Below are 24,914 nucleotides of genomic sequence, written 5' to 3'. Positions count from 1 at the left end.
GCTGCGGGGGAAGGGGGTGGGGGGAGGACCGGGGACCCCCCGCGGTGCGGGGGGAGAGGGGGCGAAGGACCGGGGGCACCCCGAGGTGCGGGGCTCTCCCCGCGCCCCCCGCCCACGGTCCGTGGCGGAGCCGCCGGTTCGCGCGGGGCCGGTGCGGGGTCCCGGCGCCCCCGGAGCCGCCCCCCCCCGGCGCCCCCCCCGCCGGCCGGGATTGGCGGGGCCGCCGAGGCGCCGCCCGGCCCCGCAAGTCTCCAACTTTCTTCCCGCCGCCCCTCAACCGCCGCCGCCGCCGCCGCCGCTCCCGGAGCCCGCGATGCTCCGCAGCCGCCTGCCCCTGCTCGGGCCCGGGCTGCTGCTGCTGCAGGTACGGGGGGCCGGGACCCCCCCGGCACGGCCGCGGGGGGGGCGGGGGGCGCGGTAACCGGGGAGGGGGCGATTACCGGGGGGGCAGGTCCGGGAGGGGGGGTCGTGCAGTTATTGAGAGGGTCGGACGAATCCGGGGGGATGGGGGGGTGTCGCCCTGGGGGGGGTCGTGCAGTATGGGGGGGGTTCGGTCCTGGGGAGGGTCGTGCAGGGGGGGGGTGCGGCTCGGGGGGTGTCGTGCTTTTGGGGGGGCTCCGGCAGTCACGGAGAGAGCGGAGGGCTGGGGGGGCTTGTGCGATCCTCGGGGGGGGGGGGGGTCGTGCAATCCCGGGGATCGTTTTGGAGGGGGCAGGAGAATGGGAGAGTTGGGGGGGGCGGCGGACAGGGGTTGCGTATGGGGGGGGTCCTGCGCCCCCCAAGTTGGAGGGTCCCGGGGCTGTCCCGGGGCGCCGCGCCCGGAGCTCGGGCGGAGTTGGGGGCCGGGGGGACCCGGGGGGGGTCCCGCCGCCGGTGAAGCCCCCCCTGGTCCTCCCCCCGTTGCGGAGCGCGGGAGGCGCCGTCTGGCAGGTGCGGGGGGGGGGGGGGGGCAGCGAGACGGAGCCGCTCGTGAGCGCGGGGGCGGCCACGCGTGGGTGGGTCGGACCCTCTGCCGGGGGGGCTCCGCGGGGGGGTCGGGGGTGCCCTTGTCCCGCACCTGGAGGGGGGGGAGCGGGGCGAGCCCCCCGCACGGCGACCGTGCCGGGCAGCGCGGGGGGGTCCCCAGGCGGGGCTGGGGGGGTCCCCAGGCGGGGCTGGGGGGGCGGCGGTTCCCCCGCTCCGCCAAGGGCGTGAGCCCCGAAACCACCTGCAGAGGCGACGCCTCATTCCTGTCCCGGCTCAGCCTCCACACGGGGGGGCTCAGCCCTTCCAGGGGGGGCTTCTCCCACCGGCCACGTCCCCATCGCACCGGGTGCCCCCCGGCTGCGGGGTGGGCTCGGGGGGCCTCCCGGGACAGGCCTGGTGGGGGGGCTTTGCCCGCTCCCCCCCTTTGCCTGTCCGTGGAGGCTGAGGAGCAGCTGCAGCCGCAGAGACCCCCCCTGCCCGCAGAGTCCCCCCCCCCGCAAAGTCCCCCAGTCCCAGATACTAAAAGCTTCCCAAGGCCACTCACCCCCGCGTGTCCCCCTCTGCCACCTCCTCCTGAAGCCCCCCGGGGGGCTTCGGCTGCATCCGTCGCCAGCGCCGTGGTGGTCAGGAGGGGGGGATGGAGCCCCCCCAGCCCAGCCGGGGGGGGGCCACGCTCATCACCCAGCAGATCTGATTTCCTGACACTCCATTTTTACTTTCTGTGTTTCATGAATAAAATCAAACGAGTCAATTCCCTCTCGGGAATTGGATGCACATCAGGGACACCCCCCCCCCCCCCCGCACCACCCGACCCCCCCCAGGCAAAGGCTCCTGCAACTTGTCTCTGCCTGGCACGCTGCTCCCCGCGTGGGGAGGGGGGGCCGTGTGCCCGTGTGTGGGGGTGGCTCTGCGTGACCCCCCCTCCCCGTGTCCATCCATCGCAGAGCATCTGTCGGTGCTGGAGCTGCTTCAAGACAAATGGGTTTGTTTTGATGAAACCCGGAGCTGGGCGCTGCCCCGGCCCCCCCCACGCCCACGCCCGCGCCGGGGCTGGGGGGGTGCAGGGGGGCTCAGAGCCGGGGGGCACGGGCACGGCCTGGGGCTGGGGGTGGGCACACGGGCACGGGAGGCTCCTGTGTGGGGATAACCCTGGGAGATGCCCTGAGCCCCAACCCCGCCGTGCTGGGGGGGTCCAGGACCCCCCTCCCGGTGCTTCCTGGGCTCCCTGACATGGAGGGACCGGGGGCTGCCCACCCGTGGGCCCAATGGGTGCCAGGGAGGGGGAACGGAGCTTTTCCTGCCCCCTCAGCCCTTCGGGCCTCTCGGGAAGGAACTTTCCAGACCTCTTTTGGGGGTCAGGAGGCAGCTGGGGGGGGGGGTCCCGCTGGCTCCCTCCAGCCCCAGTGAGTGCCTTGGGCTGGGGCTCCCGGTCCCACGTCCCACCAGGACCGTGGTGGGAGCACAGGGGGAGGGGGCAGGAGGGGCTGCACCCCCCGGGCAGCAGCGAGAGCCTCATCCCTGGGGCAGGAGGGAGGGACCCCCAGCATGTGGGACCCCCAGGGTGTCCCCCCCGTGGTCTGTGCTGGGGGACGCTGGTGTCTGTGGGATCCCTGGTGGGATGGACCACCCTCCTGGCCCCCCCAGCCCCCCATGGCTGCAGGTGCCCAGGATTTGCTGGGCTGGCAGTGCCAGGGCAGGTGAGGGGGAGAGCCCACCTCTGCCCACAGGAGACCCCCCCCTCCCCCTTCCTCAGCCTCTCCCAGGTTCCTGCGTTATTTTTATGGGTTCCACTATTTCCTGTGCATCGAGCATTAAATCGTGGGGTCCCTCTGGGGGGACCTGGCCTGGCTCCCCACCCCAAGGGTCCTGACCATCCCCCTGCCTGGACCCGCCACCCTTGGCTGGGCCAGATGGCCTCGGGCTGAGAAAGGGCAGTTCCTCCTGAACCCCCCCGGCCTTCCCGGAGCCAGGTGCCATTCCTGGCCCTGTGACCCCCACCCAGTGCTGAGCAAGAGCCAGCAGTGGAGGGGACGGGCAGTGCTGGCCCTGGAGCAGGCAGGAGCAGGCAGGAACAGGCTGGGCTGGGGTGACTGGGTGCTGCAGCAGGGCCAGCATGGGATGCTGGTGTCTTGGTGTCTTTCCTCCCTCTGCTCCGTCCCCAGTGCCTTTGCCGGAACGTTCCCCCAGCCCAGCCCGTGCCTCGCTTTCCCTCCTTCCCTCGCTTTCCCTCCTTCCCCGCACGGGCAGGTGAGGCAGCGGCTGCCTGTGAAGCACTCGGAGTGCTGCTGGCAGGTTTTCCCTTACGGATTAACCCTTCCCAGGCCCGCCCTGCCTGGCAGTGCCCCTGGCCGTGCCAGCCGGAGCCGATGGCGCGGGATGCCAGGAACTCACCCTTTGCCTCGCTGTCACCCAGGAGCCGTCACACGTCTCCTGGGCTGCTGCCTGGCAGATGGCTTCGCCCTTAGCAGATGCTGCCAGCCCTTTCCTTGTGCAAGGACACCCCAATTCCACCCCCCCAGCTCCCGTTGTTGTGGGGGCTCTACCCCTTTCGTGGCTCGGAGGTGTGTGCCACGTTTGGGGCCAGGGGGAGGGTAAAGGGGCTTTGGGTGGTGGTGCCATCCTGCAGCCCTGCCTGGCCGGGGGTCCCTGGGGGTGCTGAGCTTCAGGGGCCGGCCGTGGCTGGTCGGTACCCAAGCAGTGCCCAGCTGGTGCCCACAGGGCCGGGATGGGCTCCGTGTGCCCCCCGTGCCCGGCGCTGCGGCTCCCCGAGCCGCCCTTGGCTGCGGCGGGTGCTGTGTGCTCAGCATGGCTGAGCTAATCTATCGCCAAACAAACACACACTGTTATTCCGAAAGAAGGTTTCCAAGCGACTCATTTCCCTTTTTTTAATAACTCTTCCCTCTGGTGCCCTTTGCACCCTGAGCTGGGAGATTCAATAAGGCTGGAGCCTGGAGCGTGGCTGGCGCAGCCTCGGCGAGGAGGGGGAGCGGTGGCTGGGGAGGGGGGACACCCCTGGGTGCCCCCCGACCAGACCCCCCCACCCCTGCGCTTCCCGGTGCCGTTCTGGCTCCGAGCCGGGTCCCACTTTATTGCTTTTTCCCCCTCCTCCTGTTTTTAATTGCCAGTTTTCCGCCGGGGACCGGCAGGGGTGCCCGAGCCGGGATGGGGGGCAAGGCGGGCACCTCCCCCTGCCAGAGCGGCCCCCAGCTGAGCCCCCGCCACTAATCACACCCCTGCCAATTAACACTCACAGATTAGTGACTTTGCACCCCCTTTCTGCACCCCCAGCTCCTCCTTTCAGGGAGAGAGTCCCCCCAGCCGGTGGCCCAGGTGTGGGGTGGTGCCAGGCTGAGACCCCCCAGCTGGACCCCCCCTGCCCCGGCCGAGCTCCAGCCCCGCAGCCGAGCCTGGCTCAGCCTTCGCGCTCGGGCGCCGGAGGTAAATGGCCCAGGAAAGATGAAGCTTCCTCTGCCGCCGCTTGGATTGCTGCTGAAGGAATAATCACGTCCCCGCGCCCGTGTCCCCCCCCCCCACCCTCCTGCCTTTTTCCCTGTTGCAGAAGGAAAGTCATTGTGGAGGAGCAGAGCAGAGCAGGGACAGGAGCCCCCCCAGATCAATCCCCCCCGCACCCCGATGTGTGGGGACACAGCCCCCGTGTGACCCCCGTGGCTGTCGGGCCCTGGGCTGGCCTTGCCCGGTGTCACAGCGGGGGGGACCCTCTCCCTGTCCCCCCCATCTCCCTGGGCTGGCCTTGCCCGGTGTCACAGCGGGGGGGGACCCTCTCCCTGTGCCCCCCATCTCCCTGGGCTGGCCTTGCCCGGTGTCACAGCGGGGGGACCCTCTCCCTGTGCCCCCCATCTCCCTGGCACGGGGCAGCAGAGCCTCCACCCCTGGTGGGCACCTGCGAGGGGCCGGGAGCCCGGGCTGGGTGGTGGCTGCAAGGGGCACTGAATCCAGCCCTGGGGGTCCCGAGGGGGGTCCCAGGGGACGGTGGGTGGGCTGCAGGGACACTCTGTCCCCTGCTCCCAGTGGGAAGCCTTCCCTGGCTGCAGAGGGGTCACGGTCCTCGTGACCCCAGAGGAGCCGCAGCCACAGCAATGCCCTGGAGGGTCCCCAGCGCTCCCGGGGGTCCCTTGGAGGGTCTTAATTAACCTGCACTGCCAGGGAGGTGTGGGGGGGCTGCTGTGTCCTTACTGCTGCCCCCCACCCCGGGGGGAACAGACCCCTGGGAATGGGAATGTCGGGGAGAGCCGGGGGGGGCTCAGGGATGGGGTCTCACTGAGGGGCCAGCCTGGCACTCCCCCCCTCTCTGGTGACCTTCTCGGGGGCCCCGTCTCATCCAGGGGAGAAGGGGGGGGGGGGGGCTGGAAATGCAATTTATGATCCCGCCTGATACAATCTTACAAAATTTCCCGGGCACACTGGAAATTACATTTCCATAGCTCGGGAGCAGCGATCGCGGCGCGCGCCGGTACCTGCCACTTTTATGGCCACGTTTATTGCGACAATAAAGTGGGATGGCGGGGCCAGGGCTGGGGGTGGCCGGGGGGGGGGGAGCTGGGTGCAAAGTGGGGGCTGCGTCGCCACAGGTCTGGGGTCCCGCCGGTTTGGGGGGACTCGGGAGAAGCTGCTGCCTCCCTGCACCCCTGGGAGTCCTCAGCTGAGAGGAGCTGGGGGGGTCAGGGAGGGTGAAAGGAGCCCCTGCTGTGGGGAAGGTGAGGCAGGGCCGGGGAGGGGGTGTCCTGGGGGGGCATCCCTGGCACTGGAGGTGTGGGAGTGACCCGGGACTCGTCCCTGCTGGCTCTGCCTCGCACCGTCCCCGTGAGCTGCCCGTGTCCCCCTGTCCTGCGGGGGGTGGCCGGGAGCAGCCCCCTCCCCAGTGGCTCTCACGTGGGGCTGGGGCTCTCCAAGGCCAATCCAGGGGGTTCCAGGCCCTCTGGCCGCCGGCTGGCTCGGGTGCTGCTGGATGATGGGCACCCTGAAGCCACGTGTCCCCGGCCCCCCCGCCCCCGTGTCCCCTCACTGCTGCCGCTGCCCACCCAGCCGCACCCCCTCTCCCCCTCCTGCTCCGTTTATCTCCTGTTTTCCCATTCATTCCCTTTTCTCCTCCAGCCCAATGAGTCACACAAGCCTCGAATCCTTTGCCTGCTGCCGTCTCCTCCCTTCTATTATATTTTTTCCTTTGCTCTTAACAGCACTTTCCTTTTTCACCCGTGGGGGGAGAGATTTGGGATGTACGTTTTTCCCGGCCCCCCCCCCCAGCTACCTCCCAGCTCCTGCCTCACCGTGAAGCCCTTAAAAGTGTAATAAATAAATAAAATAACGGCTGAGGAAAGAAAAGGCAGGAAACGAGTGACAGGGAAAAGGAACCAAAACGAAAGAAAGAAGGAGGAGGGAGGAAAAAAAGTCCTACTCGGGCTATGAAATATTTATTAGCCAGCGCGTGCCGAGCGCGTTAATAAAGCTGCAGCATTTGCATATTCCTTCCGTCGGCGAGGAGCGAGGTGTCTGTTCGGGGGGTGGGGGCACAGCTGATCCAGAGCCAATCCCCCCCGGCCCCACAGGTCACGGTCCCGCTCCAGGGGGTGTGTCGGTGTCACCGGGAGCAGGACCCCGGGGCGGCCCCGCGGGGCCACAGCTGGCACAGCTGGCACAGCTGGTGGGTTTGGTGGATTGTTTGGTGGATTTGGCTGGATTTGGATTTGACTGGGTTTGGATTCGGCGAGTTGGTCTGGGCTCTCCCCCGGCTGAGGAGCTGCCGGTGTCGGGTTCATCCACCCCGGTGCTGGAGGTGCCTTTTCTGGTCTGGGGATCTCCAGCCCCCCGCTGCCAGCCCAGGGGTGCCCAGCAGCACATCAGTGCCTTGCCCTGGCACCAAGGGCTCCCCAGGACTGTCCCTTGGGGCTCAGCGTGGCAGCAGCACAGCCGTGACCCCGCCGTGTCCAGCAGGGATGGGGACAGGGACAGTTTGGCCATGGGGATGGGGACGGGCTGGAATAGGGGTGGGCACACAGGGGGCCTGGGAACGCGTCACCCAGGACGTGCAGCCACACCAAGGACCTCGCTCCGTGCATGTGTGTGTCACCGTGCCTGTGTCGCCGTGCCTGTGTCACCCCGCCTGTGTCACCCCGCGGGTACACGTGGAGGTGTCCGTGCACACCCAGCCGCACGTGGAGCACCCGCTGGCACCCTCACCCGGGGGCACAGGTGACCTGGGCACACGCCCACAACACCCACACCCTCACCCCAGAGCCGCTCACACGCTCGCCCCGAGGCTCGGGAACACCCAGCCCGCAGCTGCGGCCGCTCAGACGCGGCGGGTCCCTCCCGCCGGGTCCCTCCCGCAGCCCCCGCAGCCCCCGGAGCCCGGCGCGGCACACCCGGCACCGCATTAGCACCCGCGCGGCGCCGGGAGATAAATGGGAGCTGTCAGAGGCACCTTGTTTGCTGCTAACCTTTGGAAATGCCACCGCGCCCCGGGCTGTGCGCGCCGGGGGGAGCGGCCCCGCGGGGATTGTCGCTCACCACCTCCAATTAATCTCCTGGCGCTAACGAAGGCGGCGGGGTGACAGGGGGAGAGCTGGGGTGGCAGGGGAGAGGCCAAGCTGACCCTGTGCCCACGGGCAGAGCGGGACAGCCCGAGCAGCAGAGCAGGGTCTGTGCTGCCAGCGGCCCCTGCTCAGGTGGGGGGACAGGATGGGATTGGGGAGCAGGGTTGGGGATGGGGATGGGGACAGACTGATGGTGGGGATGGGGACAGGCTGATGGTGGGGATGGGGACAGGGACAGGCTGATGGTGGGGATGGGGAAGGCTGGCTGCATGGACAGGGACAGGCTGGTGGTAGGGATGGGGACACACTGGCAGTGGGCACAGGGCCAGGCTGGTGCCAGAGACCCTGCCTTTGTTGAGAAGTGTCACTCTGCTCCTGGTGCTGGTGGGGGCTGTTTTACCTTGAGCCCGTACCCCACCACTCCCAGCCCCACTCTTGGGGCCCTGGAGCTCATCCCAGCCCACACCAGGGCAGCTGCTCCCCCCGTCCCCCCCGTGCTGCTCCACTCCCCTCTGCCAAGGTGACCGAGGGTCTCGGGGGAGCAGCTGACGGTGCTTGGCCCCGGCAGCAAATGGGATGTGAGTGGCCATCACTGCTGGGCCTGACAGACCAAATTGATGCCGGCACCGAGAGCCTTCCCGGTCCCTCTGCAGCCACATCCAGCCCTTCCCGCATCCTTGCCTGGCTCCGTGTGTGTGGGGTGTGACACGTGGTGCCCGGGGGCTGCAGCCCCGCGGGGGCACAGAGGGGCACACGAGGGGCTTGAGAGCGGAACGATGCCAGGGGGATCGTGATGAGGAGGGGGGCGCGGGCAGGAGGATGAGGAGGGGAGCAGCAGGGATGTGTGGATGCAGCAGCACATGTGGCAGTAACAACCAACCGTCTCAGGCCCCCCGAGGGGACCGATGTGTGGCAGCGGAGCCCCGCACGCCACAGGGCCGGGCATGGCCCTGCCCGGCAGCGGGCACGGGGCCTGGTGTGGGCAGAGAGGGAGGGTGCTGGCACTGGGCCCCCCCTGTGCACCCACAACGCGTGTCCAGGAGGTTCACGGGCACGTGTGTGCAGCTGCACCCCCGGCCCAGCGGGAGCATTAATATTTAACGCGAGGTGTGCGGGACCTGCCCTGCATTCCGACAGCGCTGCCGGGGCGCAGGGGGGTGACCTTGGCTCCCCTCGGCGCTGCCGTGGGTGAGGTGCCCGTGGCCCCGCTCGGCCCTGCCCCTCCCAGCCCCCCGGCCGGGCCGTGCCGGGGCTCGGCGGGGGCTGCGGGCAGCGAGGGTCCCCCCGCGCCCCCGGACTGCGCCGGTGCCGGTGCCGCGATCGATCGCCCTGCCTGCACCGCAGCCGCTGCCCTGCTCTGCAATTCCCTTTCATCTCCCGCTCCCCCAGCAGCTCCTGCGGAGGGGCTGGAGGGGTTGGGGGGCTGCCAGCCTGGCCCTTTGCCAGCAGGGGCTGGGGGCACTGCAGGGGTGGGGGCTGTTTGCTCTGTCCATTCCTATCTGTGCCCCCCGGCCCTTGGCTCCGTCCTCCTGCACCTCCTGCACCTCCTGCACCAGCCTGGCCTGGGCCCTGCAGCCCCCAGGACTACAGGGGGCTACTGCCCATCTCCCCTGCTGCCACTGCATCCCCTCCCCACTGCCTGCCCATCCCTGTCCCTTCCCTGTCCCTGCATCACCACCTCCATCAATTCCCATCCCAGCCGTTCCCATCCCACCCCACTCACCCCTGGGGGGGATCGTGGGCAGGGGGGGATTGCAAAGGGAAACTGAGGCAGGGGAGGAGGGTGCAGGTGCCCGCAGTGCCGCCGGGGACGGGCCCTGGCTCCCAGCCCTGGCTGCGATGGAAATCCAGCCCAGAGCTCTCGGAAGCCTCCAGAAATCCTTGCCGGTGGTGGGGGCTCGGCAGCGGGTGCTGCTGTGGGGGTTCCCCCCGGGCTGCAGCCCCCGGCCCCTCGCTGCGGGTGCAGGGGGGTTTGGGGGGCTCCCAGTTGTGGGGTCACCGCTGCCCCTCGGCCTCCCCAGGGCGGGATGTGAGGGGCTCGAGGTCTGATGGACGGAGCGATGGAGCAGAGCTGGGGTGCAGGGGGAGCTGCAACCACCCCCCCCCCCGCCCGAAATGCGTCTCTCCCAGCCCGGGGGTGCCCCTCTCCCCCTCCTCCCGTTATCTTGCCATCCCGGTCCTGCCCCCCCTCTCAGGCTGGCGAAGGAGCCGGGCTTTGAAGCTGCGTTGAAATATAGATAAGGGCGAAGGCAGCGGCGGCGCTCGGGGGGAGCCGGGGGGGGCTGCCCGGGCCGGGGGGGGTGCGGGGATGGATGCTGAGCCACAGCTCTGCACCGCACTCCCTGTCCCCCCCCGTGCCCCCCTGATGGGCTGAGACCCCCCAGATCCCCTTCCCACGGCCCCGTGGAGCCGCTTGTGCCTGCCCGGGTCCCTCTCTCCTGTGTGGCACGTGCCGGAGCAGATTTAGGGGCTCAGCCCGGCACACGGCAGGGGGACGAGGTGATGGACCCCAGGGATGGATTGGATGGAGCCCCCGGCTCGACAGCAAGTGTGGGGGTCCATGGCTGGGCCCCCCCATGGTGCTCAGGCAGAGATCCTCACACAGACCTGCCTGGCCGTGGAGAAGGGGGCCTGGGGGGCTTCCCCCACTCTGAGGAGGGTCACAAGACCCCCATCATTGCCGATGGAGGTCGTTCCCAAGCAGGAAACTGCAGGGTGGGTGATGCTGGGATGAGCTGGAGCCGTTCCCCGGGCCCACCTCAGCTCCCTGTGGCAGTGCAGCCCCCCACGCTCCCCCCAGCCCCTCCAGCTGGTGCCTCTGCCCCCCCTTGCTCCCCCCTCCCGCCTCCCCCCGGGATCCGGGTCAGCCGGAGCAGAAAGTGCCGGAGCAGCGGAGCACCTGCCAGCTCAGGGTGACAGTGATTGACGAGGCCGGGGCTGCTGGAGCAGCATCCTGGATGCCCGAGCAGCTGGCAGGGCAGGAGGGCACAGCGGGCACCCCGGGAGAGGCGGGATGAGGGATGGGGGCACGGGGGAGCAGGTGGGTGGGGGGATGAGGGACAGGAGGCATGTCAGAGTTGGGGTCCCAGGCTGGGGATGGCAGCTGGCTCTGCTCACTGCTGGTGTCCAAAGCAGCGACCCGGGGAGCCTCGGGAAGGGGACACTGCGGTCCCGGCCCAGCTGGTGCAGGAAGGAGGGTGAGGAGGGGCAGGAGGGTGAGGAGGGGGGTGCTGGCAGGAGGGTGGTGAGGACACGGCTGGGAGGATGAGGATGAGGACACAGGCACAGCTCGTGCAGTCTCTGCCCTCTTTCCCCCAGGCGGTGTGTGCCGGGGGTCACATCGCCAAGACCCTGGGCTACCTGGAGCTGGGCACCTCCGGCCTCCTCAAGGATGTCCCCTATGGCACCCTGAAGCCCCCGGCGCTCGACCCCGGGCGGCTGATCCCGGCAGAGCCCCCCCGGGGCGCCGGACGGAGCCCCTGGGACTGGCAGAAGAACCAGACGGCCGGGGAGCCGCCGAGCCCCCGCGCCCACCGCAAGCCCACCCTCAAGTCCAGCCGCACCAAGAAGATTTTCGGCTGGGGAGACTTCTACTTCAACATCAAGACGCTCAAGTTCAGCCTCCTGGTGACGGGCAAGATCGTCGACCACATCAACGGCACCTTCAGCGTCTACTTCCGACACAACTCCTCCAGCCTGGGCAACGTCTCCGTCAGCATCGTGCCCCCCTCCAAGGCCGTGGGCTTCGAGGTGCTGGTGCCCGGCCCCCCCCAGCTCCCGCAGCCGCCGCCGCCCCCCCAGCAGAGCACCCTGCCCGAGGGGCGCCCGGCCAAGGCGCTCAACTGCCACGTGGAGTACGAGAAGACGAACCGGGCGCGCAAGAACAAGCCGTGCCTGTACGACCCGTCCAAGGTCTGCTTCACGGAGCACACGCAGAGCCACGCGGCCTGGCTCTGCGCCAAGCCCTTCAAGGTCATCTGCATCTTCATCTCCTTCCTCAGCATCGACTACAAGCTGGTCCAGAAGGTCTGTCCCGACTACAACTTCCAGCACGACAACCCCTACTTCGGCTGACAGCAGCGCGGCGGGGACGGGGGGCGGGGGGCAGGGGTGGGGTGGGGGGCTGCTGTGCCCCCTTCACGGCTGCTCGGTGCCCCCCGTGACCCCCACACTGACCCCTCTCTGTCATCGGAGCATCCCTGGGCCGTGTCATGGGACGGCTGGTGCTGGGGGTCCCGGCCTCCCCCCCACTGACATCCCATCCCCGTGGGGTACAGCCAGCTCTGGGGACCCCCCCTCACCCACTGACACCCCATCCCTGCACCCCATGGGGTACAGCCAGCTCTGGGGGTCCCCCCTCACCCACTGACATCCCCTCCCTGTGGGGTACAGCCAGCTCTGGGGACCCCCCCTCGCCCACTGACACCCCATCCCTGCACCCCATGGGGTACAGCCAGCTCTGGGGACCCCCCCTCGCCCACTGACACCCCATCCCTGCACTGCCATGGGGTACAGCCAGCTCTGGGGACCCCCCCTCGCCCGCTGGGCCCCCGTCCCTGCAGCACCCCGGGCTGGGGTACAGCTGTGCTGGGGGTGCTGGGCCCACTGACACCCATCCCTGCATCCCTGGGGTACAGCTGGTTCTGGGGGTGCTGACACCCATCACTGCATCCCTGGGGTACAGCTGGTTCTGGGGGTCCCAGCCCCCCCTGCCCATTGAGACCCCCCCACCCACTGCAACCCCCTCACTGCAGCACCCCTGCATCCTACTGGGGTACAACTGGTGCTGGGGGGCCCGGCCCCCCTCCCCCCTGAAATCCCATCCCTGCAGCTCAGGGGGTGCAGGCATGGACCCCCCCCGTGCTGGGGGCTGGGCTGGGCCCCAGGGGTGTGGGGGTGAACTGGGGGGGTTCAGCCCCCTGCGATGTCACCTCTGGGGTGTCACGGGGGGCAGGTCAGGGTGCTGGGGGGGGTCTCAGTCCTCACCCCATACACTGGGGGGGCTTTTGTCTCCCTGCAGCCCCCCAGCCGTGCACGTGTGTGTGTGCAAGGGCCCCACCCGGGTATTTTGGAGCCCCCCCCCAACACTGGCCCTGCTCCAGCGCCACAGCTGAGCCCCCGGAGCCCCACGGACCCCCCCCCCCTCTATGGGGGCCCTTCCAGGTGTGCAGCCCCCACACCCCACGCCGTGAAGAAGTGCCAGGCGGGGGTCAGGGACGTGGGGGGGGGGGTCCCCAGGGGCTGCTCCCCCCCCCCCGCTCGGGAAGGGGCTTCTTCATCATTTTTTTTTTAAAGAAAATTAAAATGGAAAAAAAAAAAAAAGTGGAAAATAAAGAAAAAATGGGGGAAAAAAAAAAGAAAAAAAGGTGTGTTGATCCTCGTCGACCAGGGATGGAGGGGGGGGGCAGGGATGGGGGACCCCCAGATTGGGGATGGGGGGGGAACAGGGATGAGGGACCCCCAGATTGGGGATCGGGGGGGGGACAGGGATGGGGGAGCCCCAGATTGGGGATCGGGGGGAACAGGGATGGGGGACCCCCAGATTGGGGATCGGGGGGGAACAGGGATGGGGGAGCCCCAGATTGGGGATCGGGGGGGAACAGGGATGGGGAGCCCCAGATTGGGGATGGGGAGCCCCCGATTGGGGATCGGGGGGGAACGGGGATGGGGAACTCCCGGGATTGGGGATGGGGATGGGGGGGACCGGGATGACCCCGGTCCAGCGGAGGGGGAGGGGGAGGGGTCGGACCTCCCGTTTCCCGTCGGCCCCGGTGGCTCCGCCCCTCCCGGTGGCTCCGCCCCTCCCGGCAGCGCGCGCGTGGGGGCGGGGCCAGGCGGGCACCGGGACCGGGACCGGGACCCCCCGGGACCCACGTGCAGCCGGACCGAGATGTGGCCGCTCCGCCTGGGCAGGGTGAGCCCCGGCAATGGGGGGGGGGGGATCCCCGGGGGTTTGGGGGGGTCCCGGTCCCCGGTGAGGGGTCCCCGGTGAGGGTTCCCCCATCCCGAGGGTCCCGGTGCGCGCCGGGCACTGCGGTCCCGGGGCTCTCCCGGTGCCCGGGGGGGTCCCGGTGCCCGGGGGGGGGTCCCGGTGCCCCCGGTAGGGGTGGGGCCGCTCGGGGCCCCGGTGCCCGGTGAGTCCCGGTGCCCGCGGGGGTCCCGGATCCCGGGGGGGTCCCAGTGCCCCGGGGGAGCCCCGGTGCTCGCGGGGGTCCCGGAGCCCGCAGTGCGCTCCGCTCCCGGTGTCTCCCGGTGCTCACACGGTCCCGCTCTCCGGGGCGGCCCCAGCGGGGGGGTCCCGGTGCTCGCTGCAGAGGGACTGGAGGGGGTCCCGGTGCCGTTCGCCCCCCGTGTACCCCCCCCTCCCCCTCCAGCGCCCCCGGGGGTCTCAGCTCCATCCCGGGCCTCCCCGCCGCCCTCGCCCCCGGTTGGGCACCGACACCCCCGTCCCGGCGTCGAGTCCCCCGATGGGTCCCGTCCCTCCCCATCACCCTCCTCACGGACTTTGTGTCTGTCCCAAAGTCCCCGGGGCCCGGACAGACACCGCCACCGGCCTTGGCCCCTGCCCGGTGCCCGCGGCCCCGCGGGTGATGCAATGGGGCGGCGGCGGTTACATCACCCGGCACCGGGCACCGGGCACCGGGGGCACAGGGACCCCCCTCGCCGTGCGCGGCGCTGGGAGGGGGGTCCTGCAGGGCAGACACGACCCCTCGTGTACAACGAGGGGGGGGCCGTGGATGAGGATTCAGGGGGGCGTGTGGGCTTGGGGGGGGGCCCATGTGCCCTGTGGGGGGTTCTCATGTGCCTTATGGGGTCCTTGGGGGTCCTCATATGCCTTTGGGGGTCTTTGGGAATCCCCACGTGTCTTGTGGGAACCTTGGGAGGGTCCCCGTGTGCTTGGTGGGGTCCCTGGGGGTCCCCATGGACCCTGTGGGGGAGCTTGGAGGGGTCCCCGTGGGCCTTAGGAGGACCTTGGGGGGTCCCTCGTGTGCCCACCTTGGGGGGGTGACACCGGTGACTGGAGACAGAATTTGGGGGTCTCGCTGCTGCTGCTGTCACCTGCGGGTCTGGAGGGGTAAGGGGGGGGTCCAGACCCGTCCACGTGGGGTCACAGCCTGTCCCTGCAGGTCTGGAGGGGTAAGGGAGGGTCCAGCACCCTCCCTGTGGGGTCACAGCCTGTCCCTGCAGGTCTGGAGGGGTAAGGGAGGGTCCAGCACCCTCCCTGTGGGGTCACAGCCTGTCCCTGCAGGTCTGGAGGGGTAAGGGGGGTCCAGCACCCTCCCTGTGGGGTCACAGCCTGTCCCTGTGGGTCTAGAGGGGTAAGGGGGGTCCAGCACCCTCCCTGTGGGGTCACAGCCTGTCCCTGCAGGTCTGGAGGGGTAAGGGGGGTCCAGCACCCTCCACATGGGGTCACAGCCTGTCCCCCTCTCCCCGTGCAGACCCTGCAGCGATGGGGGGGCCGGGGGGGCCCTGGCAGCCAGCGGGCACAGCAGGGCAGCCAGCGGGCACAGCAGGGCAGCCAGCGGGCACAGCACGGCTCCGCCGCCGCCGCCGCCCCCGGGCACGTGCCCGGGTGGACGGGGCAGGAGAGCCTGGCCGAGAGCGACCCCGAGGTCTGGAGCCTGGTGCAGAAGGAGAAGGATCGGCAGTGCCGGGGGCTGGAGCTCATTGCCTCTGAGGTGGGGGCCGGGGGGCTTGGGCGGGGGTGGGGACGGGCCCAGGGGACCCCTGCTCGGGGAGGGGGGGGTTTGGTGGCTCCAGCTCTGACCCCCAGTTCCCCCCCAGAATTTCTGCAGCCGGGCGGCGCTGGAGGCCCTGGGCTCCTGCCTCAACAACAAGTACTCGGAGGGCTACCCTGGGAAGAGGTAAAGCGGGGAGGGGGCCGGGGGGGCATCGGGGTCCCTCTGCAGCCAGGATTGGGATTCCCCCAAGGAGGGGCTGCCCTCTGCGCCGGGGCTCCTGTGGGGCACGGTGGGCGGGGGCTGGCAGGGGGAGCCCCCCTAACCCTGTCCCATGCCCCCCAGGTACTACGGGGGGGCCGAGGTGGTGGATCAGCTCGAGCTGCTGTGCGGGCGGCGGGCGCTCGAGGCCTTCGACCTGGACCCCGCGCGCTGGGGCGTCAACGTGCAGCCCTACTCGGGGTCCCCGGCCAACTTCGCCGCCTACACGGCCCTGCTGCAGCCCCACGACCGCCTGATGGGGCTGGACCTGCCCGACGGGGGCCAGTAAGTGGGGTTTGGGGGGGCCTGGAACCCGCTGCCTCTGGGGGTCCTGGAGCCCACTGCCTCCGGGGGTCCCGGGCTCACCCCGCCCCTTCCCCGCAGCCTCACCCACGGGTACATGTCCGACGTCAGGAAGATCTCGGCCACCTCCATCTTCTTCGAGTCGATGCCCTACAAGCTGGATGTGAGCTGGGGGGCAGGATCCGGGGGGAAGGGGGGCTGTGGCTGATCCCAGGGGTGCCCTGAGGTGCCCAGGCTGCTCCGGCAGCTCCTGCCCTCCCCTCCATGTCCCAGCGAGCCCCAGATGTGTCCCCGTGCCGTGGGAGGTGCCCGTGGCTCAGCCAGAGGTGCTGTGCTTGGAGCGGGGGGCAAAGGGGTGCCTTGGCGAGCTGTCCGTCTGTCTGTCCATCCATTCCTGGGATGACTGAGCTTTCTTGTCTGTCTGTCCATCCCTCACAGCCGGCCCTGGGGCTGACTGGCCTGGCTGTCTTCTCTGTCCATCCCCAGGCTGACAGACAGGGCTGTCGGTCTGTCTGTCCGTGTGTCTGACCCTGGGCTGTTTGTCCCTGGGCTCGCTGACCGAGCTGTCCAGCCGTGGGGTCAAGTGACTCGGTTCTGTCTGTCCGTCTGTCCCTCACAGCCGGCCGTGGGGATCGAGTGACCAGTTCTGTCTGTCCGTCTGTCCCTCACAGCCGGCCGTGGGGTCGAGTGACCGGTTCTGTCTGTCCGTCTGTCCCTCACAGCCGGCCGTGGGGTCGAGTGACCGGTTCTGTCTGTCCGTCTGTCCCTCACAGCCGGCCACGGGGCTGATCGACTACGAGCAGCTGGAGGTGACGGCGCGGCTCTTCCGGCCCCGCCTGCTCATCGCGGGCACCAGCGCCTACGCCCGGCTCATCGACTACGCCCGCATGAGGAAGGTGTGCCGGGGTCAGGGGATGGAGGGTGGCCGTGGTGTCCCCAGGGGTCAGCGGGTGGCCGTGGTGTCCCCAGGGGTCAGCGGGTGGCCGTGGTGTCCCCAGGGGATGGTGGGTGGCCACAGTGTCCCCAAGGGATGGTGGGTGACCGTGGTGTCCCCAAGGGACGGTGGGTGGCCGTGGTGTCCCCAGGGGTCAGTGGGTGGCCATGGTGTCCCCAGGGGATGGAGGGTGGCCGTGGTGTCCCCAGGGGATGGAGGGTGGCCACGGTGTCCCCAAGGGATGGTGGGTGGCCACGGTGTCCCCAGGGGTCAGCGGGTGGCCGTGGTGTCCCCAAGGGACGGAGGGTGGCCGTGGTGTCCCCAGGGGATGGTGGGTGGCCACGGTGTCCCCAAGGGATGGTGGGTGGCCATGGTGTCCCCAAGGGACGGAGGGTGACCGTGGTGTCCCCAGGGGTCAGTGGGTGGCTGCAGTGTCCCCAAGGGATGGTGGGTGGCCGTGGTGTCCCCAGGGGTCAGCAGGTGGCCGCGGTGTCCCCAAGGGACGGTGGGTGGCCGTGGTGTCCCCAGGGGTCAGTGGGTGGCCGTGGTGTCCCCAAGGGACGGAGGGTGGCCGTGGTGTCCCCAGGGGACAGTGGGTGGCCGCGGTGTCCCAGGGGACAGCGGGTGACCGCGGTGTCCCCAGGTGTGTGACGAGGTGAAGGCGTACCTGCTGGCGGACATGGCCCACATCAGCGGGCTGGTGGCAGCCAAGGCCATCCCCTCGCCCTTCGAACACGCCGACGTCGTCACCAGCACCACCCACAAGACCCTGCGCGGCGCCAGGTGAGGCCGTGACCGCGTTCCGGGGGCTGCGTCCCGTGGGGATGGAGCTGCCCCGGGGGATTGGGGTCAGGGGGGTCGGTGTCCCACGGGGGGACAGCGGTGCCAGCGGTGCCAGCGGTGCCAGCGTCTCTCGCCCCCAGGGCGGGCCTGATCTTCTACCGCAAGGGCGTGCGCTCCGTGGATAAGAAGACGGGGAAGGAGACGCTCTACGACCTGGAGGACAGGATCAACTTCTCCGTGTTCCCCTCCCTGCAGGGGGGCCCCCACAACCACGCCATCGCCGCCGTGGCCGTGGCCCTCAAGCAGGTCTGTGCCGGGGCGGGGGGGGCTCGGGGCGGGGGGTGACCCGGGCCCCACGCTGACGGGGTGTCCCCTCGCTCCCAGGCCAACTCCCCGGCCTTCCGGGAGTACTGCCAGCAGGTCCTGAGGAACGCCAAGGCCATGGCACAGGCGCTGCTGCAGCGCGGGTACACCCTGGTGTCAGGTAACGCTCTGTGCCCGCCACCCCGGGCACCGGAGGGACGAGCTGTGCTGGGGGGGCTGGGGGGCACAGGAGGGGGGCTGCGGCAGGACAGGGGCAGCGCCGCAGAGCAGGGAAAGGGCAGCAAGGGGAGGGTCCTCGGGGGTCCTCACCCCTCTGCCTCGCTTTGCAGGGGGCACCGACAACCACCTGGTGCTGGTGGACCTGCGGCCCAAGGGCATCGACGGGGCGCGGGCGGAGCGGGTGCTGGAGCTCGTGTCCATCACCGCCAACAAGAACACGTGCCCGGGGGACAGGAGTGCCCTGACCCCGGGGGGGCTGCGCCTGGGTGAGGGACGGGCCCTGGGGGGGGGCTTCCTGCCAGCCCTGGGGCGGGGGGTCCTCAGGCTTTTGCCCCAGGGCATCCCCAGGGCTTCACCCTTCTCTGAGGACTCCCTGGGGGAGTTCGGAGCCGGTTCTGGCCCAGACAGGGGCACAGGACCCCATGGGGGCTGGCGGCTGGGGAGCTCCTTGGGGGGGCTTGGGGAGCTCCTTGGGGGGGCTTGGGGAGCTCCCTGGGGGGCTTGGGGAGCTCCTTGGGGGGGCTTGGGGAGCTCCCTGGGGGACCTGGGGAGCTCCTTGGGGGGGCTTGAGGAGCATCCTGGGGGGCTTGAGGAGCTCCCTGGGGGGCTTGGGGAGCTCCTTGGGGGGGCTTGGGGATCTCCCTTGGGGGCTTGGGGAGCTCCTTGGGGGGCTTGAGGAGCTCCCGGGGGGGGCTTGAGGAGCTCCTTGGGGGGGCTTGGGGAGCTCCCTGGGGGGCTTGAGGAGCTCCCTGGGGGGGTTTGGGGAGCTCCTTGGGGGGCTTGAGGAGCTCCCTGGGGCTGCTGCCCCGCGGGGGTCCCGGCCCTGACGGCTCCATCCCCAGGTGCCCCCGCGCTGACCTCCCGCCACTTCCGCGAGGAGGATTTCCAGAAGGTCGTGGAGTTCATCGACGAGGGCATCCTGCTGGCCCTGGACGTCAAGAGCAAAACCAGTGAGTGGGGGGGGGCCGTGTCTCCCCCTTGTCTCTCCCTGTGCCCCCCTCCCCGGGTGCCCACCGGCCCCTCTCCCCTCGGGGCACGGGGGCCGTGCCGGTGCCAGCCCCCCTCCCCAGCCCGGTGGAGCTTCCCCTGCGGGTACCTGGGCAGAGGTGGGGCTGCCGTGGGGCCCCCCCCTCCTCACCTGTGCCCCTCCCACCCCCCAGGTAAGCTCCAGGACTTCAAGACCTTCCTGCTGCAGGACCCCGAGACGCAGCGGCGCCTGGGCGAGCTCCGCCAGCGCGTCGAGACCTTCGCTCGTGCCTTCCCCATGCCCGGCTTCAGCGACCACTGAGGGGGGGGCTCCCCTCCTGCCGGGCTGGGGCCACCGGGGGGGGGGCGAGGGGAGGCTGAAACCCCCCCTCTGCCCTTCCCCACTCCCCTTCGTCCCCCTTTAGCACCTTTGGGCGCTCCCTCCCCGGGGCGGGGACGGTGCCCACCCATCCTGCTCTCAGTGTTAGGGTGCAGAGACCCCCCCAGACCCTGACTGAGGGGGGGGCACCACTAGTTCCAGCCTCATCTTGCACTTTTCTATGGGGGGGGGTTGCTAATAAAAGTGGGGGCAGAGCCTGGAGGTGTGTGGGTGCTGGGCTGGGGGGGCTGGGGGTGGGTTCCTGGGGCCCCCCAGGAGAGCTGGGGGGGGTCTCTGTGCCTTGGTGTCCCTGTCCTGGGGCTTCACCCAGTGGGCTCTGAGGGCAGGGGGTGACACTGAGCCCCAAAACAAGTCAGGGGGCCGTAGCCCAGGCTGCCCTACCCCCCCCTTTTCCTGCCCAGCCAGACCCTGCCCCGTGTCACGTGTGCCAGGGGGTGCACACGCCTCCAGCACACGCGTGAACATCCACACACACGTGTGGGGGTGACCCCTCCACCCCCTCACCCTCTCCAGAGGGCCCAGGGTGGGGCCTGAGGGGGGACCCTGGAGCGTGGGAGAGCGGAAATGCAGCACCCAGGGGGGGCTTGTGCTGCTTCCAGTGGGATGTGACCCCCCCAGCCTTCCCGGGGAGGGGGTGTGAGAACATCTCCTGCATTACAGGCCCTGGGGAACCACAAATGACCCCCTTTGCTGCCCCCCCCTCATTTATTACTGTCCTGGGAGTTCAGTGCAGGCACAATGTGACAGTGAGGGGCGTGGGGGCCCTGCAGGGATGTGGTTTATTGGGGGGGGGGGGCTCGGCCACACGGTTTTGGGGTGCTGGGGGAGCGGTGGGACCTTTGGCAGAGCTGGAGGGGCCGTGGGGGGGCTCCTGGCGGGGGTGGGTTCCCCCCCTGCCCCAGCAGGTCCCGGGGATGGCTCAGAAGCTGGGACGCTCCTTCTTGAGGTTCTTGTAGTCAGTGGAAACTGCCAGAAACTGGAGAAGGGAGGGAGGTGAGGGGGGGTCGTGACTCCCCCCCTGCTGTCGCTGCAGCCCCCCCAGGTGGGGGGGACACACGCAGTGCCCCCCTCCCCAAATCTGAGCACAGGGAGCTGTGGGGCCCACGCGCCTCCCCTCTGGGGCTGATCCCCCTTTCCCCTTCCCTTGCCCTAAACGTGGCTGCTCCCCCCTCCCCTGGCGGCCCCCAGTTCACCCAGTGCTCACTTTGTACTGGTCCGTGGGGCTCAGCTTGTTCCAGGGCTCGGGGTTGTTTTTGCGGTCCCAGCTGCGGGGGGTGGGAGGGGGACATCAGTGGGGAGAGACCCCCCCCACCCCACTGCTCCCCCCCCGTGCCCCCAGCCCCGGTGTCACCATCCCCAGTTCTCCTCGGAGCCTTCCCACCTCGGACACATCCCGTCCTGTCCCGGGAGGGGCTTTGGGAGCCCAGCAGAGCCGTGGGAGGGGGTCCCTGGAGAGAACAGCCCACGTCCCCCCCTCTGCCATCCCCCCCCATCCGCTGGTGCTGGCCAAGAGCAGAATTTTCCATCTGGGAAGATGTTTGTGTGTGTTATCAGGGGATGGAGGGGGGGCCGTGCTGCAAGGAGAGCCCCCCCGGAGCTGTTCATGGCATTAATGTGCTGGGGGGGCCCTTGTCCCCCCCCAAACGCCCCCCTGCACTCCCACCCTCCAAGCCAAGGTGTCTGGAGCTGCTAATTGCAGAGTGAGCTCAGCTGGTGCCAGATTAAATCCATGAGTGGTTTTACCGGGAGCAAATAATTATGAGCAAGGGGGGGGGGGGCTGTGGGGACACAGCCTGGTCCCCCCAGGATGTGGGGCTGTCCTGCCCATCCATCCTCTGTGATTCCACATCCCTCCCTCCACCCAGGCACCCCCCCCTCTGTCCCCCACCCCTCCATCCATCCTCACACCTCTCCCTCCACTCTTCCTCCCCCCCCCCCCCCCCGGTTTTGTCTCTCCCTCCCTCCCTCCCTCCCTCCCTCTCCCCATTCCTTCTCCAACCATCCATCTGACCATTTCCCATTCCTCCCTCGGTCCCACCCTCCCCACACCCATCCATCATCCCTCCATCCCTCCATCCATCTTCACACCTCACACCTTTCCTCTTCCTCCGCTCATCCCTCCCTCCATCCCCCCTCCATCCTCACACCTCTCCCTCTGCTCATCCTTTCCTGCTGCTTTTGTTTCTCCCTCCCTCCCTCTCTTCATTCCTTCTCTAACCATCCATCCCACCATTCCCCTCAGTCCCCTCCCCACGTTTTTCCCCCCTTGTTCCTCAGCCACACTCAGCTTTTCCCCCCCTTGTCACCCACCCACCCTCCCAGTGCCCAGAGCAGGAGGCTGGAGGAGCCCTTCTCCCACCCCTCCAAAACAAGGAGAGGGGACACAACCCCCCAGCTTCCCTCACCCCCTGGGGGCACCTCTGCACCCCCATTTCCCCCCCCCACTCACCAGGAAGGGGTCGGGGGTGTCTGGGCACCCCAACACCCGCTCCCCACGCCGGGGCTGAGCCCCCCACGCTCTGAGGGAGGGGGGGGAGAGCCCGGAGGGTGCCCGGGGTGAGAGATCAAGGGGTGCCCAGGGCCAGTGCCCAAGGGGGGGCCCGGGATGAGAGCCCGGGGGGTGCCCGGGGCCCCCCGAGCCGTACCTGACGTCGGGGCTGTACAGGGCCAGCCTCAGCAGGTACAGCACCGCGCTGCCCAGGCCCACACTGATGAAGCCAATGAGGGGAATGAGCTGCAGAGAGAGAGAGAGAGAAATGAAAAATACCCCAATAAAATGAATATTTATCAGGCGGACTGGAGAGTGAAAGGCAGAGCTGACACGCCGGGAGATTTACAGGGGGAATATGGCAGAGCAATCCTGTAGCCGGGCTGTGGTACACAGTGTAGCTGTCAGCTTGAGTGACTGAATTAAAAGAGGGAGAGAAAAATCGGCTCGTGGTGGAGAGGAATTGGATTTGGAATGAGAAATCACTTCCCCTCTGCCTGTGGCTGCCCCGTGCCGGTGCTGCTGAGGACCCGAGGGCCCCGTTCCCAGCGTTTCCAGCGCCCCTGCTCAGGGCTCAGCCCTGGCTCAGGGTTCCTCACCGAGGGACTCAGGCCTGGGCACCCCATTCCCGGCATTCCCAGCATCCCCAGTGACCCCGTTCGGGGTCAGGCCTCAGCTGATGGTTCTTCCCTGAGGTACTCGGTCCTGAGCACCCCATTCCCGGCATTCCCAGCGTTCCCAGTTCTCCGGCTCAGGGCTGAGCATCAGCTCACGGTTCCTCCTGGAGGGACTCGGTCCCTGAGCCACACTGTGACCCCGGCAGTGTCCCTGTCCCCCCCCCGGCCCCCCGAGCCCTGCCCCCCCTCTGCCCCATCTCCTGGCGCAGCTCAAGACAAGGAGTGTTCCGTTCCCCTTGCTGGAAAGGACTGGGACACGCTGGGGCCGAGCAGTTGGGGGTCCAGAGCTGGTCTGGGGGGGCACTGGGTGACCTCAGCCCCACCCCAGACGCCCCTGCGAGCACGAGGTGCCCTCGCCCCCCTCCGTGCCCGCAGCGGCTCCCGTCACACCCCGCCCGAGCCGCCGGTTCCATCTCCCCGTCTCCGCCCGCGCTGCCAATCCCCCGGTGCCCGGCGCGGCGCGGCCTCAATCGGAGCCGAGCCGAGGCGGTTCTGACCTCCCCCAAATTGCCGCGGCCCCCGCGCCGGGGAAGCCGCGGGCGCGTAATGAGCCCGGCGCCAGCCGTGCCCCTGGGAGCCGCAGCCTCGCCGTGCCCATTAACGGCCTCGCCAACCCCCGCCCGCGGCTCCGCTCGGCGGCTGCGGCCAGAGATGGGGGCTGGGGACCCCCACCCGAACAGCCCCCACCCCCTGACTCAGTGTCCCCTCTCGACACGTGGAAACGCTGAGAAGGGTCACTCCGACCCCTCTGCCCACCACCACCAGCCCACAGCAGCGTCCCCCTGCCCAGCCCTCGCTCCCCCCCGGCCTCTCCCAGTGCCCCCAGTATGGCCCAGCTCCGATGATGGAGCGCCCGGCAGATGCCAGCGCCCATCCCGGCGGGTCGGGGCCATCGGCGGATGACGGTCCTTGGCACCGGGTGCCAGCAGGAGCTGGCAGCGGCCTCTGCCCGAGCGCTGGCGGATCCAGAAGCCGCCGCAGCGCCGGGAGCTGCTGTGGCTGCTGGAGGAGTTCGGGGCGGCGGGGCCGTCTCACCATCTGCTGCCGACAGCGCCTGGCTGATTAATGCCCGGCAAGGATTCGGGGGCTGCCAAGGCAGGTGCCAGCGGTGGAGCCCCATTTCCAGTGGGGAAGCAGTGCCAGGCTCTGCCCCGTGCCCGGTCGGTGCCCACCCAGCCGTGCCAGAGGGTTCTGGGACACCCATCACTGCCGGGTGAAAGTGCAGCTCCCCCTGCCCAGCGGTGTCACAGCCCAGCACTGGGACGGGGGGGTGACACCCCACGGGGAGGGTGACACCGCAGAAATTGCCCCAGCACCAAACCTGCCATGTACCAGCACCCAAGACCCCCCCCAAGGCCTTTACACCGCCAGTCTGGGGGTCTCCCTGTGCCCCCCATGCCACTCCCAGCTCCTCAGCTGGAGGAACCGTGTCAGGAACAGAAACAACATCCCAAACCCTTCCCTTGGGCAGCGAGGATCACGCAGGAGGCCCGGCCTGGGCTGCCCATCTGGGGATGCTGGAAGCACCCCGGGGATCCTCTCTGCCTGTGCCCACAGGGGTGGCCCCCCCTTGGCAGTGCTGGATGGAGGGACCGGGGTGGGAAGCACCGGGTGGTCTCACCTTTCCTTGGAGAAGGAGGGATGGGGACCCCCAGGCCCCCCCGGCTTACCCGGAGGGTGCTGAGGGGGAGGATGGTGGGAAGGGGAGGCTGCTGAGTGGGGCTGGAACAGGACTGGGGGGCTGAGGGGGCTCCTGGGGAGGGTGGGGAAGAGGAGCTGGCAGAGGGCACAGAGGGCAGAGGAAGGCACAAGGAATGGGGGGTGGGATGAGGGAAGAAGGACGTGGAGAAGCCCAGGGGCTCCTGGCACGTGGCGAGAGAAGGGCAAGGATTAGCCTGAAGGATGGGGGGGCTGCGGGGGTCCCCGGGAGGAGGGACAGGGGGCAGGGGAGGGCTGGGGGGGCCCTGGAGGGAGGGGGGCCGGGTCACTCACTCCGGGGTGCCGTTTGACATGCCGGGAGAACATCCCTCCGCGCGGGGGGCCCTTCATGGCCGGGGTGGGGTCGGTCCGGCTGCGGCAGCGGGTTCCCGGGGCCGACCGAGGATGGAGGGTGGGCAGGAGGCGAGGGAGGCGTCAGCGGCCGGGCTGGGAGGGACGGGGCGGGTCAGGGACGGGGATCCCGGCCCGGGGACACGGCCAGCGGGGAGGGACAGGGAGGCTTGGGACCAGATCCCGACCCCCGGCCCCTTCCAGCCTCCCCCGGGGTGACCCCGTTGTCCGGGGGACTGGCGAGCTCTGGGTGGGGACCCCCAGGTCCCCTCGCGCTGCCGCCCCCGGAGCCCCCGCGGGCCTCAGTTTCCCTC

General features: G+C 69.6%; 3 protein-coding genes across 3 annotated transcripts; 2 read left to right on the top strand and 1 right to left on the bottom strand.

The window, feature by feature from the left end:
• Window positions 1-54: 54 nt before the first annotated feature.
• On the top strand, window positions 55-12,839 carry NXPH4 (neurexophilin 4). Its single transcript, XM_064639017.1, has 2 exons — window positions 55-364; window positions 10,836-12,839. The coding sequence occupies exons 1-2, from the start codon at window positions 314-316 to the stop codon at window positions 11,589-11,591; spliced, it is 807 nt and encodes a 268-aa protein (XP_064495087.1). The 5' UTR covers window positions 55-313; the 3' UTR covers window positions 11,592-12,839.
• A 465-nt stretch (window positions 12,840-13,304) lies between these two features.
• SHMT2 (serine hydroxymethyltransferase 2) lies at window positions 13,305-19,585 on the top strand. The gene is made up of 12 exons (XM_064638982.1): window positions 13,305-13,431; window positions 14,957-15,196; window positions 15,303-15,382; window positions 15,542-15,742; window positions 15,842-15,923; window positions 16,534-16,656; window positions 17,338-17,477; window positions 17,618-17,783; window positions 17,862-17,961; window positions 18,131-18,286; window positions 18,863-18,970; window positions 19,181-19,585. The coding sequence occupies exons 1-12, from the start codon at window positions 13,408-13,410 to the stop codon at window positions 19,306-19,308; spliced, it is 1,548 nt and encodes a 515-aa protein (XP_064495052.1). The 5' UTR covers window positions 13,305-13,407; the 3' UTR covers window positions 19,309-19,585.
• Window positions 19,586-20,146: 561 nt separating this feature from the next.
• On the bottom strand, window positions 20,147-24,708 carry NDUFA4L2 (NDUFA4 mitochondrial complex associated like 2). The gene is made up of 4 exons (XM_064639033.1): window positions 24,544-24,708; window positions 22,032-22,120; window positions 20,591-20,651; window positions 20,147-20,362 (listed from the first exon to the last, which is right to left on the bottom strand). Exons 1-4 carry the CDS (start codon window positions 24,598-24,600, stop codon window positions 20,306-20,308), a joined length of 264 nt encoding a protein of 87 aa, XP_064495103.1. The 5' UTR covers window positions 24,601-24,708; the 3' UTR covers window positions 20,147-20,305.
• Window positions 24,709-24,914: the final 206 nt, after the last annotated feature.

This window comes from Pseudopipra pipra, chromosome 30 (assembly GCF_036250125.1).
Source record: "Pseudopipra pipra isolate bDixPip1 chromosome 30, bDixPip1.hap1, whole genome shotgun sequence".
Taxonomy (NCBI): Eukaryota; Metazoa; Chordata; class Aves; order Passeriformes; family Pipridae; genus Pseudopipra; species Pseudopipra pipra.
Note: the sequence above shows the minus strand (reverse complement) of the source record. Positions and strands in the feature narration are given on the sequence as shown.

Coding starts and splice junctions, on each gene's coding strand:
- NXPH4 (XM_064639017.1), top strand. CDS start 314: ATGCTCCGCAGCCGCCTGCCCCTGCTCGGGCCCGGGCTGCTGCTGCTG. Junction 365..10,835: donor CCGGGCTGCTGCTGCTGCAG/GTACGGGGGGCC, acceptor TCTTTCCCCCAG/GCGGTGTGTGCCGGGGGTCA.
- SHMT2 (XM_064638982.1), top strand. CDS start 13,408: ATGTGGCCGCTCCGCCTGGGCAGG. Junction 15,197..15,302: donor TGGAGCTCATTGCCTCTGAG/GTGGGGGCCGGG, acceptor GTTCCCCCCCAG/AATTTCTGCAGCCGGGCGGC. Junction 17,962..18,130: donor CGGGTACACCCTGGTGTCAG/GTAACGCTCTGT, acceptor CTCGCTTTGCAG/GGGGCACCGACAACCACCTG.
- NDUFA4L2 (XM_064639033.1), bottom strand. CDS start 24,600: ATGAAGGGCCCCCCGCGCGGAGGGATGTTCTCCCGGCATGTCAAACGG. Junction 22,121..24,543: donor ATGTCAAACGGCACCCCGGA/GTGAGTGACCCG, acceptor CTCTCTCTGCAG/CTCATTCCCCTCATTGGCTT. Junction 20,652..22,031: donor CTGTACAGCCCCGACGTCAG/GTACGGCTCGGG, acceptor CACCCCCCGCAG/CTGGGACCGCAAAAACAACC.